The 21,470-nt window shown below is 46.2% G+C and overlaps 1 protein-coding gene across 1 annotated transcript in view; it reads left to right on the forward strand.

The window, feature by feature from the left end:
• The window catches only part of EIF2B1 (eukaryotic translation initiation factor 2B subunit alpha), a 20,238-nt gene extending 528 nt beyond the window's left edge, over positions 1 to 19,710 (forward strand). The window contains exons 2-9 of the mRNA XM_056534341.1: positions 772 to 873; positions 5,053 to 5,192; positions 6,718 to 6,834; positions 14,694 to 14,806; positions 15,814 to 15,882; positions 15,958 to 16,033; positions 17,685 to 17,810; positions 19,524 to 19,710. Coding sequence (XP_056390316.1) covers positions 772 to 873; positions 5,053 to 5,192; positions 6,718 to 6,834; positions 14,694 to 14,806; positions 15,814 to 15,882; positions 15,958 to 16,033; positions 17,685 to 17,810; positions 19,524 to 19,679 — 899 coding nt within the window. The 3' untranslated portion in view covers positions 19,680 to 19,710. The remainder of the gene's footprint in view (positions 1 to 771; positions 874 to 5,052; positions 5,193 to 6,717; positions 6,835 to 14,693; positions 14,807 to 15,813; positions 15,883 to 15,957; positions 16,034 to 17,684; positions 17,811 to 19,523) is intronic.
• The last annotated feature ends 1,760 nt before the right edge of the window (positions 19,711 to 21,470 follow it).

A 21,470-nucleotide genomic window follows, 5' to 3' on the forward strand; every position in this document is an offset into this window, starting at 1 on the left:
AGTATACATGACTCAGACTGTGTATGACTGCCCCATACCAGGGGTGCCAGGGTAATGGGCATCGACCTGGTACCTCCTGACATGACAGAGGATTGTATAAATGTTTTCCAGCCAGAGTGCCTCCAGCTGTTGCAAAACTACAACTCCCATGTGTAGTATACATGACTCAGACAGTGTATGACTGCCCCATACCAGGGGTGCCAGGGAAATGGGCATCGAGCTGGTACCTTTTGACATGACAGAGGATTGTATAGGTGCTTTCCAGCCAGAGTGCCTCCAGCTGTTGCAAAACTACAACTCCCATGTGTAGTTTACATGACTCAGACAGTGTATGACTACCCCATACCAGGGGTGCCAGGGAAATGGGCATCGACCTGGTACCTTCTGACATGACAGAGAATTGTATAGGGGTTTTCCAACCATAGTGCCTCCAGCTGTTGCAAAACTACAATTCCCAGTATGCCCGGACAGCCTTCGGCTGTCCGGGCATACTGGGAGTTGTAGTTTTGCAACAGCTGGAGGCACTGTTGTTGGGAAACACTGGCGCATACTCAACTATTTATTTATATTGATTTATTCTTCTAGTTTTATTGAACACAGCATAAAATCTGCAGCGTATATGCTACATGTGAACACACCCTAAAGGGTGATCTCATAACTCCAAGGAATAGCCCAGAACTTGTTATATGTTGATGAAGGTGGGGTGCAATACCTTCTCATTCATTGGTAGCTTCTTCAGTACTGACCATTATAATGTTCTTCTCTCCACAGAAGTCATTGAATACTTTAAGCGCCAGCTGAAGGAGGACCCAGATGTGGCCACGGCCGTAGCGGCTATTAGAACCCTACTGGAGTTTCTGAAGAAAGATAAAGGTAGAGAAACTTTCTAATTAAAGGGGAAGTCTGATGAAAAATTACTTAATCCCCTAACTAGAGATGAGTGAAGTTACAGTAATTTGATTCGTCACAAACTTCTCGGCTCAGCAGTTGCTGACTTTAGCCTGCATAAATTAGTACAGCTTTCAGGTGCTCAGAGTCTACGAGGACTGTATCCACCTTTCCCAGCCCACCGGAGCACCTGAAAGCTGAACTCATTTATGCAGGCTAAAGTCAGCAACCGCCGAGCCGCAAGGTTTGTGACAAATTGAATCACTGTAACTTTGCTCATCTCTACCCCTAACCACATGATAGAGATAAGTGTCTGATTGCGTGGGAGTTCGAGGGCTGGGACCCCCCCACAATCTCCTGCCTTGGCGGCTGGGACCCCCCCACAATCTCCTGCCTTGGCTCTCTGAGAGGGGCACGTGCTACAGATGGCACGCACTTATTAATTTCTATGGGAGCGCAAGAGTGCTGTACTCGTCTGTACTGTTGTCTGTAGCACACACACTCCACAAAGAGTCGGGGCGCCAGCCAGAAAATTGCAGGGGGGGTCCCATTGGTCAGATAGGCGATGTTGTTTTTTGCTGGACAACCCCTTCAATGTAGGCTTACTCTTTATATAACTGTCAGCCGAATCGTTCTATCGGCTAACGCTTGGATCTCCCCACACACATATGAACGTTCGGCACACAAACTTTCATGTTTTCTCTATGGGGAGGAGATCGGTAAGTCACAACCAGACAACTTTGGTGCCAGCTAATGTCTCCCAGAACAATAGAATTGGGCATAAAGGAAAACTGACAGGAAAACTGATCGGCTCACCCCCACTAAACCCAAACACACGGTTATAGTGCAGGTAAACTGGATTAACATGAGGTATTACCTACCCGGATCCACAGATAGACCCGTTAATAGTCGCATTGCTAAAATGTTGGCTTGTTCTGTCCGAGTGTTGCTTTGGAAGAGAGGCAGTTGAAAGAGAGTTGTATAAAACAAGAGATGTCTGTGGACTGGAGTGACTTGTGTGAGTACTTACATTTGCACATAGAGGGATCACTGATAGAATTTTAAACAGCCTTTTCACTTTTTTTTTTCTTCTCTACTCTGCCTCTAGGGGTAGGGTCACAGGTCCTTAAATCTTAGGCTGCTTTCACACTATGAAAAGTACCCGTTATAAAATAGCGGGCGATCGCAGGGTTAAACGGCCATTAGAAAATCCCATTATAGTCTATGGGATTTTTCTAATAGCAGTTTTAACCCGTTATCGTCCGTTATTAATAATGGACGTTATTTTGTGACGGAAGATAGTATTCACTTTTTCTTCCGTTCAATCGCCCGTCACAAAATAACATCTGTTGTTCATAACGGGTTAAAACGGCTATTAGAAAAATCCCATGGGACTCCGATCTGAGCTTGCTCTGACTGAGTGTGGCTTTCAAAGAGAGGCAGTTGAAAGAGAGTTGTAAAACAGGTGTTTGAAAGCAGGAGTTTGAGATCACTGTGAGTGTTACTTTGTGAAATCCCCATAACTAGTTAGCTTCCATGTTGGAAAATGCAGTCCGGTGTACATCTTGCGCGATGTATGCAATGCTTGAACAGCAGTTTGAGGGTGCATATTGTTTTAGGAGCCAAGATCCTGGATCTAGAGGAGCAACTGGCAGCACTGAGATGCATTGACAACTTGGAGAGGAGTCTCCTGCTCACTGAGCAAGTACTCTCTGGAGTAGAGGTGGGGGAGGATAGTGGGACAGAGGTGCAGGACAGTCAGGCAGTTAGCTGGGTTACAGTTAGAAAACTGGGTAGAGGGAAAAGTGTCAGGGAGGCTAATCCTGATCTGGCACACCCCAACAAGTTTGCTCGGTTGGCAGGTGAGGGGGGTGCCATTTCAGAGCTAGCAGAACTGCAGCAGGATACTGCTTCTGATCGCCAAGGGGGTGTCTGCTAGTGCAGATAGAGAGGGGGGACTTATCAATGTACCTGGGGGTGGAGCGGAGGGAGGGGTTAGAATAATTAATAGGGATAGGCTTCATAGGGGAAAAAAAAACATACACCATTGAATTGCATGTTGACTAATGCCAGAAGTCTGACCAATAAAACTGACGAACTGGAGTTGATAATATCTGAGGATAATTATGACATAGGGGGTATAACAGAGACATGGTTGGACGATAGCTGTGACTGGGCGGTCAACATACAGGGTTATAGTCTATTCAGGAAGGATCGGACAAAATGGAAAGGGGGAGGAGTCTGACTTTATGTAAAGTCCAGTCTGAAGGCCGCACTGCGGGAGGATATACGGGAGGGAAACGATAATGTGGAGTCATTATGGGTAGAAATATACGGAGATACAAATAATAATATTCTGATAGGGGTTTGCTATAAGCCACCAAACATAATGAAAGAGGCAGAAGATCAATAACAGAGGCAAATAAACATGGCAGCAAATCAGAATGAGGTGATAATAATGGGGGACTTTAAAGGGGTACTCTGGTTAAAAACTTTTTTTTTTTTTTTTTTTTTTAATGAACTGGTGCCAGAAAGTTTTTTTTTAAATTACTTCTATTAAAAAATCTTAATCCTTTCAGTACTTATTAGCAGCTGAATACTACAGAGGAAATTATTTATTTTATGAATTTCTTTTTTGTGTTGTCCACAGTGCTCTCTGCTGACACCTGATGCCCATATCAGGAACTGTCCAGAGCAGGAGAAAATCCCCATAGCAAACCTATGCTGCTCTGGACAGTTCCTGACAATGGAGACAGCGTGGACGCATTTCGGGTAAGACCCTTCATCAATGCACACAAATTCTCAACTACAGTAAGGTATATATAGGGATCTGGAAGTGTGGAGGAGGAGTAAGGAGAGAGAACACCTCCATTTAACCCCTCCCAACCCACAACCGGATCGACCTGTACACAATACAATTGTGACAGAACACTGACATAAGTAAATATAACATCATGAAAAGAGAAAACGAAGTAACACTTGCATAGAAAAGTTACATATGGAAAATAAGACAAAAGAGGAAAATCCATTTAAAACAAACAAAGGGCAGAGAACAAAAAACCATCAGTGTTAGCAATGAAGTATTAAATCTGTCCTGCAATTTAGACCAAACGGTTGGGTAGTGTCCAAAGTGTGAATCCAATACACCTCTTTATTTCGCAGCAACTTAACATGGTCACCGCCTTGCCAAGGTTTTCGTACCAGCTTCACACCATAGAAGCTTAACAAAGAGGTATCACCTGAGTGGACATCACGAAAGTACCGAGAGGCACCCGAGATGTTCACATGGTACGGATTTGTTATAGCACAGATGTTCTCCTTAATCCTTTTCTTTAAAGGGCGTATGGTACTACCAATGTACGATAAGTTACATGTCTTGCAGCAGATTCTGTATACTACATAGGTGGACTGCCAACCTGCGTAGTATACAGAATCTGCTGTCATTGTTCAATCACAATTGTATTGTGTGCGGGTCGATCCGGTTGTGGGTTGGTAGGGGTTAAATGGAGGTTTTCTCTCTCCTTGCTCCTCCTCCACACTTCCAGATCCCTATATATACCTGACTGTAGTTGAGAATTTGTGTGCATTGACGAAGGGTCTTACCCAAAACGCGTCCACGATCTCTCCAGTGTTGCTGTTTTATGCTGGCTGTACCACTTGCCTCGCGGTTTTTACTTGGTTCTGAATAAAGTTCTCATCGTTTACCACTGGCTGTTCTACTGTTTGGTTATTCGTATTGTAGTCAAGCCGTGTTGGGGATCGTGTGAGTGTGAACATATAAGCATTGCTGGCTAATAAGGGGTCTATCTCCGGATCCAGGTAACTTATACCTATTTTTAATCCGCTTCACCAGCATTATAATTCTGTGTATTGGGTTTAGTATGGGGGAACCGGCTGTCCGTTTCGCTTTAAAAATCCTTCTCTACACCAACATCATCTAGTGGTGAAAAGTCAGGAGCCCGTCATACACCTTAGACCAGTGTTTCCCAACAAGGCTGCCACCAACTAATGCAAAAACCACAACCCCCAGCATGCCCAGACAGCCAAAGGCTTGTTGCTATAGGTAACAAGGTCAATTTGTCTTTGTATCTTGGCTTGTCTGAACAGTTCTGTCTTGTTTCTCTTACCATTAAGGAGTTTATAACTTTGAGATTTTTGTTCTAGGCGAAACTATACAAGGCCTGATCGGAAGTCTAAAGGATGCTATTCAAACTATGTCCAAGGTGGATTCCTCTGTTGCCGTCTCCTCTGGAGGGGAACTCTTCCTAAGGTTTATTACACTCACTTCTGAGCTGGAACATTCTGTAAGTGTTCTCAAAGCTTCTGCATTTCTTTATCCCAGCCATCATTTGCCTGAAGTCTTGTTTTTTTTATCCGAACTGTCCAGTAATCCGGATTATGGTGGAAATAAGTATGGGCAATGCACTACACTATTTAGGGGAACATAATACTGTAGAATTAAAAATAAACATTCAGAGAGAATTTTTAAAACCTGTGCAGAGGAAAAGTTGGCAATAACAACTGATCAGACCTACTTTTAATAAAATCTCCCCCCCGTTATGTTTACAAATTTTACTCACGGGTTAGACAATTTTTGTTTAAAGGGGTACTCCTTGTTTAAAGGGGTACTCACGAGGGGGGGGGGGGGGGGGAGGGGGGTTGTACTTGACGTCACAAGCCCCGGCGCCCGCACTAAGCATTCGGAACTAAATATTCCGAATGCTGAGGCAGTGGAGTACCCCTTTAAAGGGGAACATCGCTGCTCAGCGTTTGGAACAAACTGTTCCGAATGCTGGAGCCGTTGCCGGGAGCTCGTGACGTCATAACCTTGCACACTCATGAAGTCACGCTCCGCCCCCTCAATGCAGGTCTACAGGAGGGGGCGAGACAGCCATCACGCCCCCTCCCATGCCCCCTTGCATTGAGGGGGCGTGGGTTTTAACGTCACAAGCTCCCGGCTCCAGTGTTCGGAACAGTTTGTTCCAAATGCTGAGCAATGGAGTACCCCTTTAAGCTTCTGTAGAGTAAATACAAAAAAGTTGGCCCTATTCTGCTCTCCCACTCAGTTGTAACGTGGGAGAGCAGAATAAAGTGGCTAACCCCTTTTAAATATACTGTTTTCTTATCTATATCTGTTTTGTAGAAAAAAAATACTTTATTACAGAATTAGTTGCCTAAATCGATGTTCCCTCAAGCCTTATAGTAAATATACATTTTAGTTACTTGCTTTCTGTGGGTGGACATCACATGACAGACCGTATGCACTACAGACTACATCTCCCAGAAGTCCTGTGTCTCCAGTGCACACTTCTAATAAACCTATTGCAGTTTGCTGACTACTGTGCAGACTGAAAATGGCAAACAGAACAGTGTGGTGTAAGATTTATTACTCAGTATGACAGTGATAGAAATATTACATTTTATCCCTACTTTTCTATTGGAAAATCTAACTTTGCCAACTGTCTTCCTATAATGTCTACTGCATGTACTCCACCAGCTACAGCCAGGCCTGAGAAATGGCGCATGTGCTGACAAATTGTGCTTCCATTGGGAAGGTGACCACTAGCATATCTAAGGGTACATATGCACAGATGCCAACCATATATTCTAAGTGCTTCATGGTCTGATCCATTGCCAACATACAGGTACAACCGTACAGAAAGAAGGAATCCCGTGGAATGCTACAAAACCTTTCATAACCCACCACCACCAAGAAAAACACACTGAGGATTAACTCTAACAAATCAGGATGAGCTTTGTTTTATACAGTTTATTATTAATATGTTTGCAACCATATCCACCCAGTGATATATATCATTTTTTTTCCAGAATTATGCTTTATGCAAAGAAAGGATGAGCGAGCGAGGTGAACTCTTTCTAAAAAGGATCTCCTTGTCAAGGGACAAGATTACAAATCTCTGCTGCCCGTTTATAAAAGATGGAGCTGTAAGTATGAGAGAGACCTAGGGCCAACTTGTGACGCCTATGTTGTCTATCATCAGAGCCTGATAGCATAGCCTTCACGTCCCATGTAGCATTATCTCAAAGGTTTCCAACCTTTTTTTGCCCTAGTACCCCTTGGCAGCCAATTTCCAAAAATTGTACCTCCGTATTAGACACATTCATGTAATTGATTTGTGGTCATGGCTCCAGGAGCCTAGAGTGGGAACTGTACAAACTGTATAATACTGACCGTACTTACCGACCTGGAAACAGGAGACCATCTAGAGGACCTAAGAGGGAAAAATAGCGGATGAGGTGTGCCCAATTACCGCGACCGTGGGTATGCCTGATAGAGGGCATACCCTAGTGGGAATTATGAGAAATGAGGGAGGGCTGGGTGGGTGACGCCAACGTAACACACGCCCCCAGGTGTGGGAGAGGGGTGATTATATACCCCACGCCACTCCCACAAATAAAGCCAATTAGGCTTAACACTTGTGGTCATGGCTCCAAGAGCCTAGAGTGGGAACTGTACAAACTGTATAATACTGACCGTACTTACCGACCTGGAAACAGGAGACCATCTAGAGGACCTAAGAGGGAAAACTAGCGGATGAGGTGTGCCCAATTACCGCGACCGTGGGTATGCCTGATAGAGGGCAAAGAGTCGGAGGTAGGGTACAACTGAGTTTTATTTGAATTTACAGAGCCAACACTTTAAACACCCCCGCCATCTCGGTGGACGGGTCAGGGACGTAGCGCTCGAAACAGCCAGAATTCCAGCGCCCCAACTTCTTGATGACGTGTGCAGGGGCATTGTGTTTAGACGCTGCAGAGGCTGCTCCGATCCTAAACGAGTGACCTGAAATGCCACTAGGCTCGTGTCCCAGGACTCTGACAAGGGACCGCACGTGTTTGGTGAACTGTGAAGAGGAGAGTGCTGACCCATTGACCGGCAGAAGAGGGCTGTGCGCTGGCTGTCCAGGGAACGTGGAAAGGAGTTGTGTGAGGGCCAGGACCGGACACCATTGGTGAAAAGTGGGGAAATAGCGTATGGTGGCTCCCCGTCTACAGGTTTTGGTGGAAGACAGAGTGAGTGCAAACCCTGCCCCGTGCGGTGATAGTTGGCTCAGGAGAAGACCCCGTGACCTTCGACCGCAGCGTGTGAACTCCCCCGGCCTCAAGAATCCGTAGAAGGCCAAGTAGATCGCTGCTTTGATGACAGTGCTGAGTCTGGGACCAAACAGGTGAGTGTCCAGGAGTGAGGACATGGATCGGAAAAGGTCGCCAGTGACTGGTGCACGGGAGGGTGGTTTGGGACGTGACAGGACAAGGATGCCTTTGAGTGCCGCCTTAATAGGGTTAGTGGACAGTAGAGAAAGTGCGTCGGGATGTGAGAAGGATCTATGGTGTTGTAACCCTGCTAAGTGAAGCTTGATGGTGTTGTGGGAGAGGTGAAGAGAAGAATGGCAGAAACCGACATAAGCAAGAGAGGAACGAACCGAAATTGTGGCAGGGAGACCTTGTTTGTGCATGAACGGGGAAAAAGAGGCTAGAGCTGCGTCATACGCCCGTTTGGTGCTGGGTGCAAGGGACTGTCTGATTAAAGAATTTGCCACTGTGATGAAGTCTGTTTGTCCATCTGGAGATACTGTGTTGAAGGAACTGGGACCCCGACGATGTCTGCTTCTGGGTGTACCTGAAAGAACAGCTTCATGTTACCTCGTGACAGAGCGTCAGCTGCTGTGTTTTTAGTACCCTCAATGTGCTCAACACAAAAGTGAAAATTGTGCTGAAGAGCGATCAAGACAAACTTCCTGACAAAACGCATGATATGCGGGGACTTAGAACGCCCTTTCCTTAAGATGTCTACTGTGGCCATGTTATCGCATCTGAAGCGGACAGTGGAGTTGACCCACGAATCACCCCATACGGCAGCGGCTGCTACTATTGGATAGATCTCAAATAAGGGCGAAGTTTCGTGAAAATTCGGGATAAGCAGTATGTCCTGAGGCCAAGGACTGGCCAGCCAGTGTGCGCCATGGAGAGCGGCGAAACCGACGGCTGAGGCGTCAGAAACCACGGAGGGGGATGTTTCCGTGGCTGAGGGGACAAAGAGCGAGATTCCGTTCCAGTTATTCAGGAAGTGACCCCACATGGCCAGGTCTGACATTGCCTCGCTGTCAATTCGAATGACATGCCTCTGCCCGGAAACTGAAGGAAGTAAGTCCAGGAGTCTGGATATGAATGACCTACCTTGCGGAATGATCCTCATCGCAAAGGCCATCATGCCTAGGAGGCTTTGGAGCTCCACCCTGGATACTGTGTGGCACTTTGTAATTTTTTGGATAACCTCACGGATCCTAGCCAGTTTCTCCTGGGGAAGCCTGGCTTGCATTTCCTCTGTGTCTAAGATGATGCCTAGGAAGGTGAGCTGAGTGGACGGGCCTTCGGTCTTATGGGGTGCGATTGGGACCCCAACTTCCTTGAACAGCCTCAGCAGTGACCTGAGATTAGAGGGACTGTGACCAGGGTGTTCCAGCAACAGGAAGTCGTCCAGATAGTGGATAGTGTAGTGACAGTTGGAGACATGTTGTAAGGCCCAGTGTAAGGCCGTGGCTAGTTGATCAAAAAGCCAGGGGCTACTTTTGGCTCCAAAGGTGAGTTTAGTGGCAAGTAATACTTGCCTGCCCATTTTACACCATGCCACTGCCACAGGTCTTGCTTGATGGGGAGAAGTTTGAAGGCGTCGGTAATGTCAGCTTTGGAGAGCCACGTGCCCCTGCCCAGCTGTAGTATGGCCTGTATGGCTTGATCGATAGTGGAATATTTCATACTGAACTGATCGGAAGGGATCAGTGCATTGATGCTAGGGATGTTAGAAGAGTAAGGCGCGGAGAGGTCATAGATTAACCTTCTTTTATTAGAAAACTTCCCAGTGGCTAGCCCCAACGGACTAACCCTCCAGACAGAAAAAGGGGGTACATCAAAAGGGCCGATCATAAAGCCTTTCAGAAGTTCGGTTTGTATTAATTGTGACACCACCGTGGGTTCAGCGAGTGCTGACTGAAGGTTAAGGCATTCATACGTGCTTTGAGGCAACGCGACCAACCCTGTGTGAAAGCCTTCGCGAAACCCCCCAACTAACCATCTGACCCAGCAGGGATCAGGGTGGCTGGCTAAAATGCGGGCCAGGGCGTCAACCCGCACCACGCCTAGTCACGCCTGGTTGCCTTTTTGAGAACAGATGGAGCTGGGGTGGGCCCGGAAACAGAGAAAACACACATGGAGAAGCTTGCAGTTGCTGTAGGTGCATGCAGAGAGGTTGAAATTGTTACATATCTGAGTCTTGCCCAGAAACCTGACCGGCCTACCTAGCCTGTCTAGAGCAGGAGAGTTCCTCTGACTGGGGCCTAAGGAGATATTTTGGCTCCTGTTGGTGCTTGTATCCGCCTGATCTTTGCTCAGGGGGCACCAATTAGTGGTGTGTGCAGTGACCCCGCACCAGCTGCAGGAGGGGGCTTTTAGACCTGCGAAATGCTCGCAGTAAAGTTCAGTGTCAACGGCTCCCCAGTTGGTCGTGTAATTGAATTGCTCGAAAGAAGCAGCTGCCTTAGCAGCAAAAGATTTGTGGTACTCGTAGAAAGTGGACCCTCCGTGTTTGTACGCCATTTGTGCGATCTTGTGGAGGTACAAATCAAGTTCCTCCCTGCGACTGGGACTAACTGAGCAAATGACGTCTCTATATAGCCCAAAGGCTATGACAAACTCGTTAATTGTTAGTTTCCTGTTAAGCCTGGCATCTTTGCTTTTGAAGGTGACAGCGAGATCGCCACAGGCAACGGTTTTGGTGTCATTGATGTCCGTGGTGGCTATCAGCAGAAGAGCCAAGTTGACATTCTTGCCCTCCAGAATGTCTTTTTTAATTGCTGCCGGGATAAAGTGTGCGGGTGTAACATTCGGGGGAGGCTGAAGCATACCTGAAGGCGGAGCCTGAGAGGTAGAAGCAACAGGAACAGCTGGGGCTGTGTCCGTGACCCTGGCGCGTTCCATGTCCTCTAGTCTATCCTGTAGCCCGGACACTGATGTGAGCACCTGGCTCATCATGGTGTGGAGCTGCGAAAGTGAAGCACTGGACGCTTGGTCCGATGCTGCTGCCTGCCTCGCCGGGGGGGCCCGGTCTGTGCCCAGCAGGTTGAACAGCTCCCCTTTCTTGGCTGAGGCCGGAAAGGGGGTGCCCCTCCTCCTGAGTTCCTGCATCAGTTTGGGGATTGTCCAGGTACGGTAGGAGGACATGCTACCCCGGTCCGAAGCTCTTGCTGGGGTCTCGGGGACGGAGAGGGTGTCCTCAATGTCAGAGGGTTGCGACATGCTGCGTCGGAACCTGTCCGGGCCAGTAACGGGTGCCGGTAGACAAAGTTGGATGCTAGTGAGAACAGGGATGGTACCTGAACAACTCTGGCTGCTATCTTGTAACACTGACCTGCTGTATCCTGAGTTGTGGGAATAGAAGGAGCCTGAATAGGCACGATCCGGCTCACGGCTGAGGGGATACACAGAGACAGACAACACATAGTGAAAATGGGTGGCAGCTGAGTGCCTGACGTGATGAGTGCGTGACGTGGTGGGCTAAAAATGAGTTTCCCCCTATATATATATTTATTTTTTTTTTTTTTTTGGGGTGTGTCAGATAACGGATGACCCAGTGTTCGTGTGTGTCGAGTTGCGTTGTGCTGAAGCAAGTCAGGAACAACGGGCTACACCAAGGCCCCCACTGACGCGAACGGCCCAGGCTGAACGGGGGTGTCGGCCGCCCGAGGCCCTGGGCCGCGTCAGCGGCGGGTCCAGCGCGTGAAATGTGTTGGCCAAAATGATTGAATGTCGTGCAGAAGTGAGAACTGATGGCTATGTGAGAAGAAGTGAAATCAGTATATGCGTTTTTTTTTTATTTTTTTTTTATATACCTCGAGCTGAAAGCTGAGAGGCGAAGCCACTTGTGGGGCTTAGGAACGACAGTGGAACCTGAAGGGTAAGACAAATACTATAGTCATTAATGATGAGGGACAGCATGTGCCTGGCCATAGGGCTGGTTCCCCCCTTTTTTTTTTTTTTTTTTTGAGAAGGAAGGGGGGGGGGGGGCAGGTGTGACATGGTGGCCGAACCTGGGTGATGCCGACGCTCACGGCCCGACAGCCCAGACCCCGGGCGCCTCCCCCCCTCGCGGCACCCGACCATGCATAAGCACGCCGGGAGCTAGCAGGAAGGGGGGGAGAGCGCCCGGACCCGACTGTGGGATGGCACCCTGCGCACGTCCCGGCTGGCCCCCATGACAGGGATGGTGTGGCTCCGGGGAGTGGCGCCGCCCCCCTCAACGGCGGGGCCCCGCCCCCGCAGCCCGTGTCGCCGCAGAGCTGGGTGCAGGAACGGAGCCCCCCCCCGTGGCGACGCGGCGCCGGGTGATGACGCCGGGACGCGTACTCTCGCCCTCTGTATTGTGGGAAGGAGTGACCGGAAGCGACGCCGACCGCCGGGGCGAATGGGGATCCCCGAGCCCGGCAGCAGGCGCAACTCCACTCCCTCGGGACCGGGAACCGGGCGGGCCAGGTGAGCGGTGAGGGAACACGGGAAGGGGAAAACATGCAAGAAAAACCGGGGTACAAAAAACCTGGGGGAGCGCGAGGAGGCAAGCGACCCAGCTGGGGGTGAGCCTGCTCCGGCACTACGAACCCGGGCTGAACAACATAGAGCCACACTGGCACTTACCTAACCAACCTCTGCGAGGACGGGGGATAGAACCGTTACACACTACCAACGACACTCCAGGGGGGGGGACGTATGCACTAACACGGTAGACTACTAGAGAACTACCGCCAACGTAACACACGCCCCCAGGTGTGGGAGAGGGGTGATTATATACCCCACGCCACTCCCACAAATAAAGCCAATTAGGCTTAACACATAGTATAATTTATATGCTTCTTTTTTTTTTTTTTAAACTCCATATCCCGCAGGCCCCCTGCTTCTCTCCTTATCTCCCCAGGCCCCGACCAACCCCATTAAAATCCTATTCAGATTTTTCCTGGTCAAGACCTGTCTCCACAGAACCAGCCAAACAAAATTTTTAGGCCAGTCTTTCTCCAGCACAATGCCCACCTCTTTACAAAAGCCCACTTTGTGCCCCCATATTGTAGTTAGGCCCCCTCTCTGCCCCTCTTTTATAGCTGTAGGCCCCTATTCTGCATATATATATATATATATATATATATATATATATATATATATATATATATATATATATATATATATTAGTGTGTTAGGCCTGCAAAATGCCCATTCGCCCCCTCATCCTCCCCCCACACTGTCTCATCATGTCCCCCCATCATTCCCCCTCATCATCCCCCCACCCTGTCTCATCATGTCCCTCATCCCTCCCCCTCATCATTTCCCCCTGTCTCATCATTTCCCCCCCCCCTCACCATTTCCCCCTATATCATCCCCCCCCCATTATTTCGCCATCTCATCATCCCCCCCCATCATGTTCCTCCTATGGCATCCAGTGGTCTTCAACCTGCGGACCTCCAGATGTTGCAAAACTACAACTCCCAGCATGCCCGGGCAGCCAACTGCTGTCCGGGCATGCTGGGAGTTGTAGTTTTGCAACATCTGGAGGTCCGCAGGTTGAAGACCACTCTTCCCCTTTCCTTACTTGTCTGCGCTTCGGCTGTCTTGCGGGGTCAGTGAAGCAGATGAGTTACGTCCTCTCCCGGCTTCTCTGTGCGGCATCACGGATGTCACTTTTCGGCGGCGACTACAGGAAATGAAGTGATGCCGCACAGAGAAGCCGGCAGAGGACGTAACTCATCTGCTTCACTGACCGCAAGACCCTCCGCCTGACTTGACCTGCCGAAGCGCAGACAGGTAAGGAAAATAAACAAAACTATAAAAAGCAGGAAAAGGGGGAATGATGAGGGAGGGGGGAGGGAGGGAAAATGAAAAGTGAAACTCACTTGTCTCCCGCACGATCCACAGGTACTGGTGGATAGTGTGGGAGACGCTGATTAAAAGGTAGGGCAGATCCAGACAAGGTAGGGCTCATTTTAATCAGCGACTCCCGCACCAGTACCTGTGGATAGTGCAGGAGAAAACAAGTGACAGTGCGGGAAGGAGACGCCGCTGGTCACTGATTTAAAGTGGCCGCGGCCGTGCTGTTAAACACTTAACAAGCAGACGCTGCTGCGGCCGCTTTAAATCAGTGACCAGAAGATTTATCGGCGTATAACATGCCTTTTGCCTTAAATTTAAGATTTAAAAGTGCGTGTTATACGCCGATAAATACGGTAGTTAGAGGGCCCTTCAGTGATCCATTGCTCCACCTGTCTGGGGACCTTCTGCTTTGGTCCATAGTGCTGGTGCCTGCACTTCTCTTCTGCTACCCTCCTACTCTTCTCCTAAGTGCAGTGACATCAGCATACCAAAAGCCATGGCTCATTTCTTTTAAAGTGGAAGTGGCCACTTTAGAAGCAGTGACCGATGATTAACCATTACTGATTTTTACTGAATACCCCCTGGAGAACTGCTAAGTACCCTTGGGGTTACTTGTAAAGCAGGTTGGGAACCACTGTCTTGCAACATAAATGTACACGCTGTTTCGTGAAGGAGTTTAGAGAAGTTGGTCACATGACTATAAGGACAACCTGGCCGCTGTTTTCACGTGTTTATTTAGTAAACACTTGTTTTGGGTTTCTGGACAACCCTTTGAAATGAAAACCATTGTGTTATATTATTGTAAAATTATATTTATGCTCATTCTGGACATATTATATGGCATATTTTAAAACTTTGCACTTTTGTTAATTTTGCAGAAAATATTAACCCATGCGTACTCCAGGGTGGTTCTGAAGGTTTTAGAAGAAGCTGCAGCTGCTAATAAACGATTTAGTGTCTATGTTACAGAATCACAGCCGGACTTATCAGGGTGAGCATGCCTCTATTCTCCTCAAGCTCTAGAGCAGTGGTCTCCAACCTGCGGACCTCCAGATGTTGCAAAACTACAACTCCCAGCATGCCCGGACAGCCAAAGGCTGTCCGGGCATGCTGGGAGTTGTAGTTTTGCAACATCTGGAGGTCCGCAGGTTGGAGACCACTGCTCTAGAGTTAGGCTGGGTTTACACGTATTATATTGGTCAGCATTGTTTTTTTTAAGCCCAAACACAGAAAAAGGGGCACATTTTCCATTATAGTTTCTCTTTCAGCTTCATTCCTGGTTTTGGTAAAAATACATACTGACCAAAATAGCAGATCTTTAAAGCCATGATGCCGACCTTCTTTTTTTTTTTTTTTTTTTTTAAATGCTAACATAAATAAATAGGCGTTGAATAGACTACTGTCATGTGGTTTGGAAAATAACTATTCTTAAACTCTTCCAGCTATGTATGCTAGTACTTTACTTTAGTGCTAGCATACATAGTTTTTTTTCTTAGGGGTATTCCGATATGTTTAAAAAAAAAAACATCCTAGCCTGCTAGTGCTGTCAAATAACCAAGTGCCCCATACCCACCTCGCCAGTGACTGTGTTCACCTACCCAGGAGGAATTCGTAATTCCCTGAGGCTATAGTGTGTTCAGAAATTCATAAGAAGAGTGTGTCCTGAGGAAAAGTAACAAAGCCTCCAGTCCCGTGCTGGACCAGACGGGATAAGTATATATTTATATATATATGTGTGTGTATATATATATATATATATATATATATATATATATATATATATATATATGTATGTATGTATGTATGTATGTATGTATGTATATTTATTTATTTATTTTATTTCTTTTGAATCTTTGCAGGCTGCAGAATGGTTTTTAAATATATTGGAACACCCCCTTAAGTATACGGTTTCCATTATAAAATGGTAGTACATGCTGAACAAAATGGATATTGAAAGCCTGAACTATATACATACAATTGTTTATTTCTTCATTATAGGAGGAATATGGCAAAAGCTCTACAGAACATTAATATGCCAGTAACTGTGATCCTGGATGCTGCAGTAGGGTGAGTTAGTGATGATGTGAAGGTACAAAACTAAATCTCTGTGGTTTTATAACTTACAAGGTTTCTTTTTGCAAGGTATATCATGGAGAAAGTAGACTTGGTGATTGTGGGGGCTGAAGGAGTGGTGGAGAGCGGAGGAATCATCAATAAGGTGAATGACCATTTGTTTAATTTGTCACTTTCTGCCATCACCAAGTACCGTATTTTTCGCCCTATAGGACACACCGGCATATAAGACACACCCAATTTTAAAGGTGCAAAATCTAGAAGAAAAAAAAAAGATTCTGAACCCAACAGTGATCTTCAACCTGCGGACCTCCAGATGTTGCAAAACTACAACTCCCAGCATGCCCGGACAGCCGTTGGCTGTCCGGGTATGCTGGGAGTTGTAATTTTGCAACATCTGGAGGTCCGCAGGTTGAAGACCACTGGTATAGGAGGTAATACTCACGTGTCCTGCCTCTCTGGAGCCGTCACCGCGACCCTGTGGTGTCCCCGACGTCTTCTTCCCCGGGATCCACGCTCTCTGTTGCCGCCATCACGTTGCCGTCATCACGTTGCTACGCACACCCCTCCTATTGGATGACGGGACGGCGTGCGCCAGGACGCGATGACGTCGAAGGAGAGCGCCGGCCATGCAGGGGATCCCGGCATGGAGCAGACACCGAGTAGGCAGGTAAGATCCCTCCCAATGTCCTGTACGCTGTTCGGGACACTGCGATTTCACCGCGGTGGTCCCGAACAGCCCGACTGAGCAGCCGGGTTAGTGTCACTTTCCCTTCAGACGCGGCGGTCAGCTTTGAACGCCGCGTCTGAAGGGTTAATACAGGGCATCACCGCGATCGGTGATGTCCTGTATTAGCCGCGGGTCCCGGCCGTTGATGGCCGCAGGGACCGCCGCGATAGGTGTGTATTCGCCGTATAAGACGCACCAACTTTTCCCCCCCAATTTTGGGGAAGAAAAAGTGCGTCTTATACGGCAAAAAATACGGTAATTGATTGTACTGGTACTACTTCTACCCATCCTTCATCCTTCCTGTAATGCAATGTATAGTACTTAGTGTGCCTGACTATTAATGCTCCCAACCCAAACTAACATCTTGCAGCCCCAAGGGGCAGCCCTACCCTTTCGTGGTTAAAAATCGGGAGTCTCCCTGTATGAGGAGGTGGCATATTGTAGTTGATACTGGGAATCATTGTGGCTGCCTTTTGGAGCCATACAGCACTGACTCCTATAACATACTGTTGTCTCTCCTGAATGGGGTTCTTCATCAGCTGAGCTATGTACTATACAGAACAATGTATCCTTACTATGAATTAAATTTAATCGGGCACCTGTTTAAGAGCAGCATATTATGAGGGCAGATCTGTTCCTTTTGGTTAATAGGGCTAATATAGAATACTAAGGCTTTATGAGCTAAGCCCCCCCCCCCCCCCCCCCCCAAATCACCAGTGACTGCCAGCTGCAGTGTACCTGCCAGTTTACATTACGCTTACTGCGTCTGATTCCATGTGCAGCAGGAGCCTCCAGAATACATTGATGCTGACTGTTCGGACAAGTGCTGTCCCTGTTGATGGCAATGTAGTTTCGGGTAGAGTTCCACCAAAAGAATGATCATGTTCTTTCTTTCGCCGGGGTCCAGAATTAGCATTCCCCTGTGACAATATTAGCAGCAATACCTGTGGAGAGGAGTGGTTCAGTTTTTGCAAGAAAGAAGCAGCGTTTTTTTTCTAATCCTGGACAACCCTGTAAAGCAACCAAACAAACCTGTAATATCAGTGTGTTATGTATTTTATTGCAGATTGGCACAAATCAAATGGCTGTATGTGCCAAAGCTCAGAATAAACCATTCTACGTGGTGGCGGAAAGTTTCAAATTTGTGCGCCTCTTCCCTCTGAATCAGAGAGATGTGCCAGACAAGTTCAAGGTAAGTAAGAAAAGAACTTATGGTTTGTATGAGCTTAACAGACTGTTAAGCATTTTTAAATAGCAAAGGTATTCCCTAAGTATGTTCCTAGCCCTAGGCTATCTTTGACACTCCTGTGGCCAATGACTAGAGCAATAGTTGTGTCTACACATTGCTGCTGCATTAAGAGCCATGTTTGGCAGGCCCTGTCACAAAATGCATGGGGGGGGGGGGGGGGGGGTGGAGAGGTCCCAGTGGTCAGACACTTATCCTTTATGCTGTGGATTGTGGATGAGTCTTTAGTGTTAAACACCTTTTTAAAGGAGTTTTCCCACCAAGCTTATTGCTTATCCTCAAAATAAGTGAAGATTGCTGGGCTCCTCACCAGGCACCAAGACGGGATTATTGATCCCCTGTCCGCAGAAAACTTTATTTTGACTATTTGACCAACCATATAGTAGAGCATTTTAAGTAGTTTATGCTGACTGTGCCTTTGTGCCATGTTGACTAAATCAGATATCTGCATAAAACGTTACCTGACATTTTGTACTAATACCAGTCCTTGCCAGACACCCCATCTTCAAAATTGGCCATAGATGTTTTTAATTTTAACCCCTTCCCCCAACAGGGATTGTCATGATTGTAACTCCATGTCATCTAAGAGCCAAAACACATTTTTGTCCACATCCAGAGCCACACGAGGGCTTTTTTTTTTTTATTTTTTTTAAGTAATTGTACTTTAAGACACCCTTCATTTTACCATAAACTGTACTGTTGAAAAAAATTGAGGTCTGAAAATTTAATTTAATTTTGTTTTACTACTATTAAAGATTAAAACTTAAATAGAATAAATGCTTTGAATTGCCATATTCATACCCCTATCTCTTTTTCGTCTACAGAGCTGTATAATGGTTAATTTTTGGCGCCATGACCTGTACTTTTTATTAGTGCGACTTTGGGATCATTAATGTTGTTCACCATGCAGGATTAGTAACATTCTATTTTAATTGGATGGACATCCAAGACTCTTAATAATGGGAAAAGTGGATGGACCTAGTTTTATTAATACGGAGTATATTTTTAAAAGCAATCATTTGCAGTGAACTGTCAAATCAGTAGTCTTGTCCTGCCTGAGGCAGACTACAAGCAGATCTGCCTATAGCAAACACAGAGGCCTTCAGGAGGTCTCGGACTGCCATTTTACTTGATCGGCACCCTGCAATTGTGTTGTGGGGGTACCAATCTTATCCATGACAGGTATGGCACCTTTCAGTTCACTCTCTACTTAAGATCACAGTATTCAGCGGGTTAAATTGCTAGGATAGGACTAAAGTCTGATCAGGGTAGTTGCAGAGGTTTTGGCTGTAAGATTCAGCTGACACCCGCTGCTTATAGAGCAGGCATAGGAGCTCTATATTCAGTGTCCACCGACAGAAATAAAAAGGCATATTGATTCTCATTAAGAGGTTAAAGGGAACCTGTCACTGCTTTCATGGTCCTTGAACCAAGACTGGCGATCTACAATCAAGGCCGATGGGGTGGGGAGAAGCAGCCGGGGATTGCCCCAGTGACTTGTGGTTCAAGCAGCATGATAAGCAATTTATGATCGGTTCCCTTAAACAAATAGAATTGTCATCCAAAGATGTTCTGAAAATGAAGATTTAGGAAGTAATAACGGTATACTGTTTGAGCGGTGCACAATAGTAGTTACTTCATGGTTTTTGTTTCTTGCAGTATAAAGCAGACACACAGCAGCAGAAGAAGGACCTGATGAAAGAGCACCCCTGGATTGACTACACATCACCCTCCCTTATCACACTGCTTTTTACAGATCTTGGGGTTTTGACTCCATCTGCTATAAGTGATGAATTAATTAAACTGTACTTATAATAATGTATTAAAGTTAACCCCTTGATACAGAGGTGTGTTGTAAATAAGAGGTTGCTGTAACATTAAAACACTTTACATAAAATATAAGTTCCAGTATTTAGCTACTTAGAACTGTAGGTTTTAGATTTTACTAGTTTTTATATTTATATAAAATACATTATATATCAGCGGTTTCCACCTGACCTTACAATTCAATGGACTATCCCTTTCACAACCTTATTTGCAGTCTGTTCAGGTCTGTGTATTTCTTACCAAAAAGACGTGGAAAACCTGAAATTTTCTTTTCCTGGACACTAGAATGCACATGATAGGTTAATGAAACTAGATAGAAGTTATACAAATTTATAATCCAGAATTAAATCAACAAATCAATTTCTGGCAAGTTCTATAAGATACTTGAAGGAGTACATGCAAAGGTGTATTGTACTTATTGTAACTTATCTTGGTGATGGTGAACCATCCCAAAATGCACTGGGGTAGCCTTAAATATGCTGGGCCAGTGTGATGGCTGTCACTCTCACATTCTCTTATTGAATCTTTTTTAGGAGCCAAGGAATCAGGGAAAGACATACACAAATACACTGCCAGCTGAGTGATAGTCCATCTAGAGCCACTGGATTTACCATCTTGGATAAGGAGATAAACTGGGGGGTGTTTTTTGTGTGACCATGACATAGAAAAATTCCTTCCATTCTCAGAGCTGGTGCCATGTCTACTGACACTTGCGGAAAGACATGCAGAGCACACATAATATTTACACCATGGGTGGGAATACTTTAACATGAAATGATGTATATTTACGTCAGTCTGTAGCGAGTTCAGAAACTGCGGTCACTTCAGACATTGAGTAATGGTTGCTATCGGCTGCCACCACATAACTCCTTAGATATAAAAGTTAAAATTACTACCGGGGGGCAGTGGGGGGTCTGACAGTCCCTACTTGCCTCTGTGCCTTCCGATACATGGATTGCAGGATAAAACTTACCAGGAAAGGTTAAAGGACCTTAACATGTATAGCTTGGAAGAAAGAAGAGACAGAGGGGATATGATAGAGACTTTTAAATACATAAAGGGAATCAACAGGGTAAAGGAGGAGAGCATATTTAAAAGAAGAAAAACTACCACAAGAGGACATAGTTTTAAATTAGAGGGGCAAAGGTTTAAAAGTAATATCAGAAATTATTACTTTACTGAGAGAGTAGTGGATGCATGGAATAGCCTTCCTGCAGAAGTGGTCGCTGCAAATACAGTAAAGGAGTTTAAACATGCATGGGATGAGCATAAGGCTATCCTTCATATAAGATAGGGCCAGGGACTATTCATAGTATTCAGATTATTGGGCAGACCAGATGGGCCAAATGGTTCTTATCTGCCGACACATTCTATGTTTTGTTTCTATGCTCACATCTCCCCTAGCATTAGCTAAACTACAACTCCCAGCTTGTCCTCTCTGACAGTAGCGGGACACAAGCTGACAGTGGGAGGATTTTTCCTCCAGCTGTGGGCCCTGTGCTCACAGCTATCAATCAAGGAAGTTTGTCCATGACGCATGGACACAGCAGGACTAGCAGGGGAGGCAGTTGTTTGACTGGCTTTTTCAGTATTAAATACTGAAAATTTTCTAATGAAAGCAATTGCAAACCCTATCTATTGGTTTTGCATGCTTTACAACACATCAAAAGTTTTTTTTTTATCTGACAGTGCCCATTTAAGGAGTTAATTGTAAAGAAAGAAGAGAACAAGTATACTGAACATTTATGCTTCCAAAAAGACTGACATTCGACTTGAAAT

The sequence above is a fragment of the Hyla sarda genome, chromosome 1, assembly GCF_029499605.1.
Source record: "Hyla sarda isolate aHylSar1 chromosome 1, aHylSar1.hap1, whole genome shotgun sequence".
Taxonomy (NCBI): Eukaryota; Metazoa; Chordata; class Amphibia; order Anura; family Hylidae; genus Hyla; species Hyla sarda.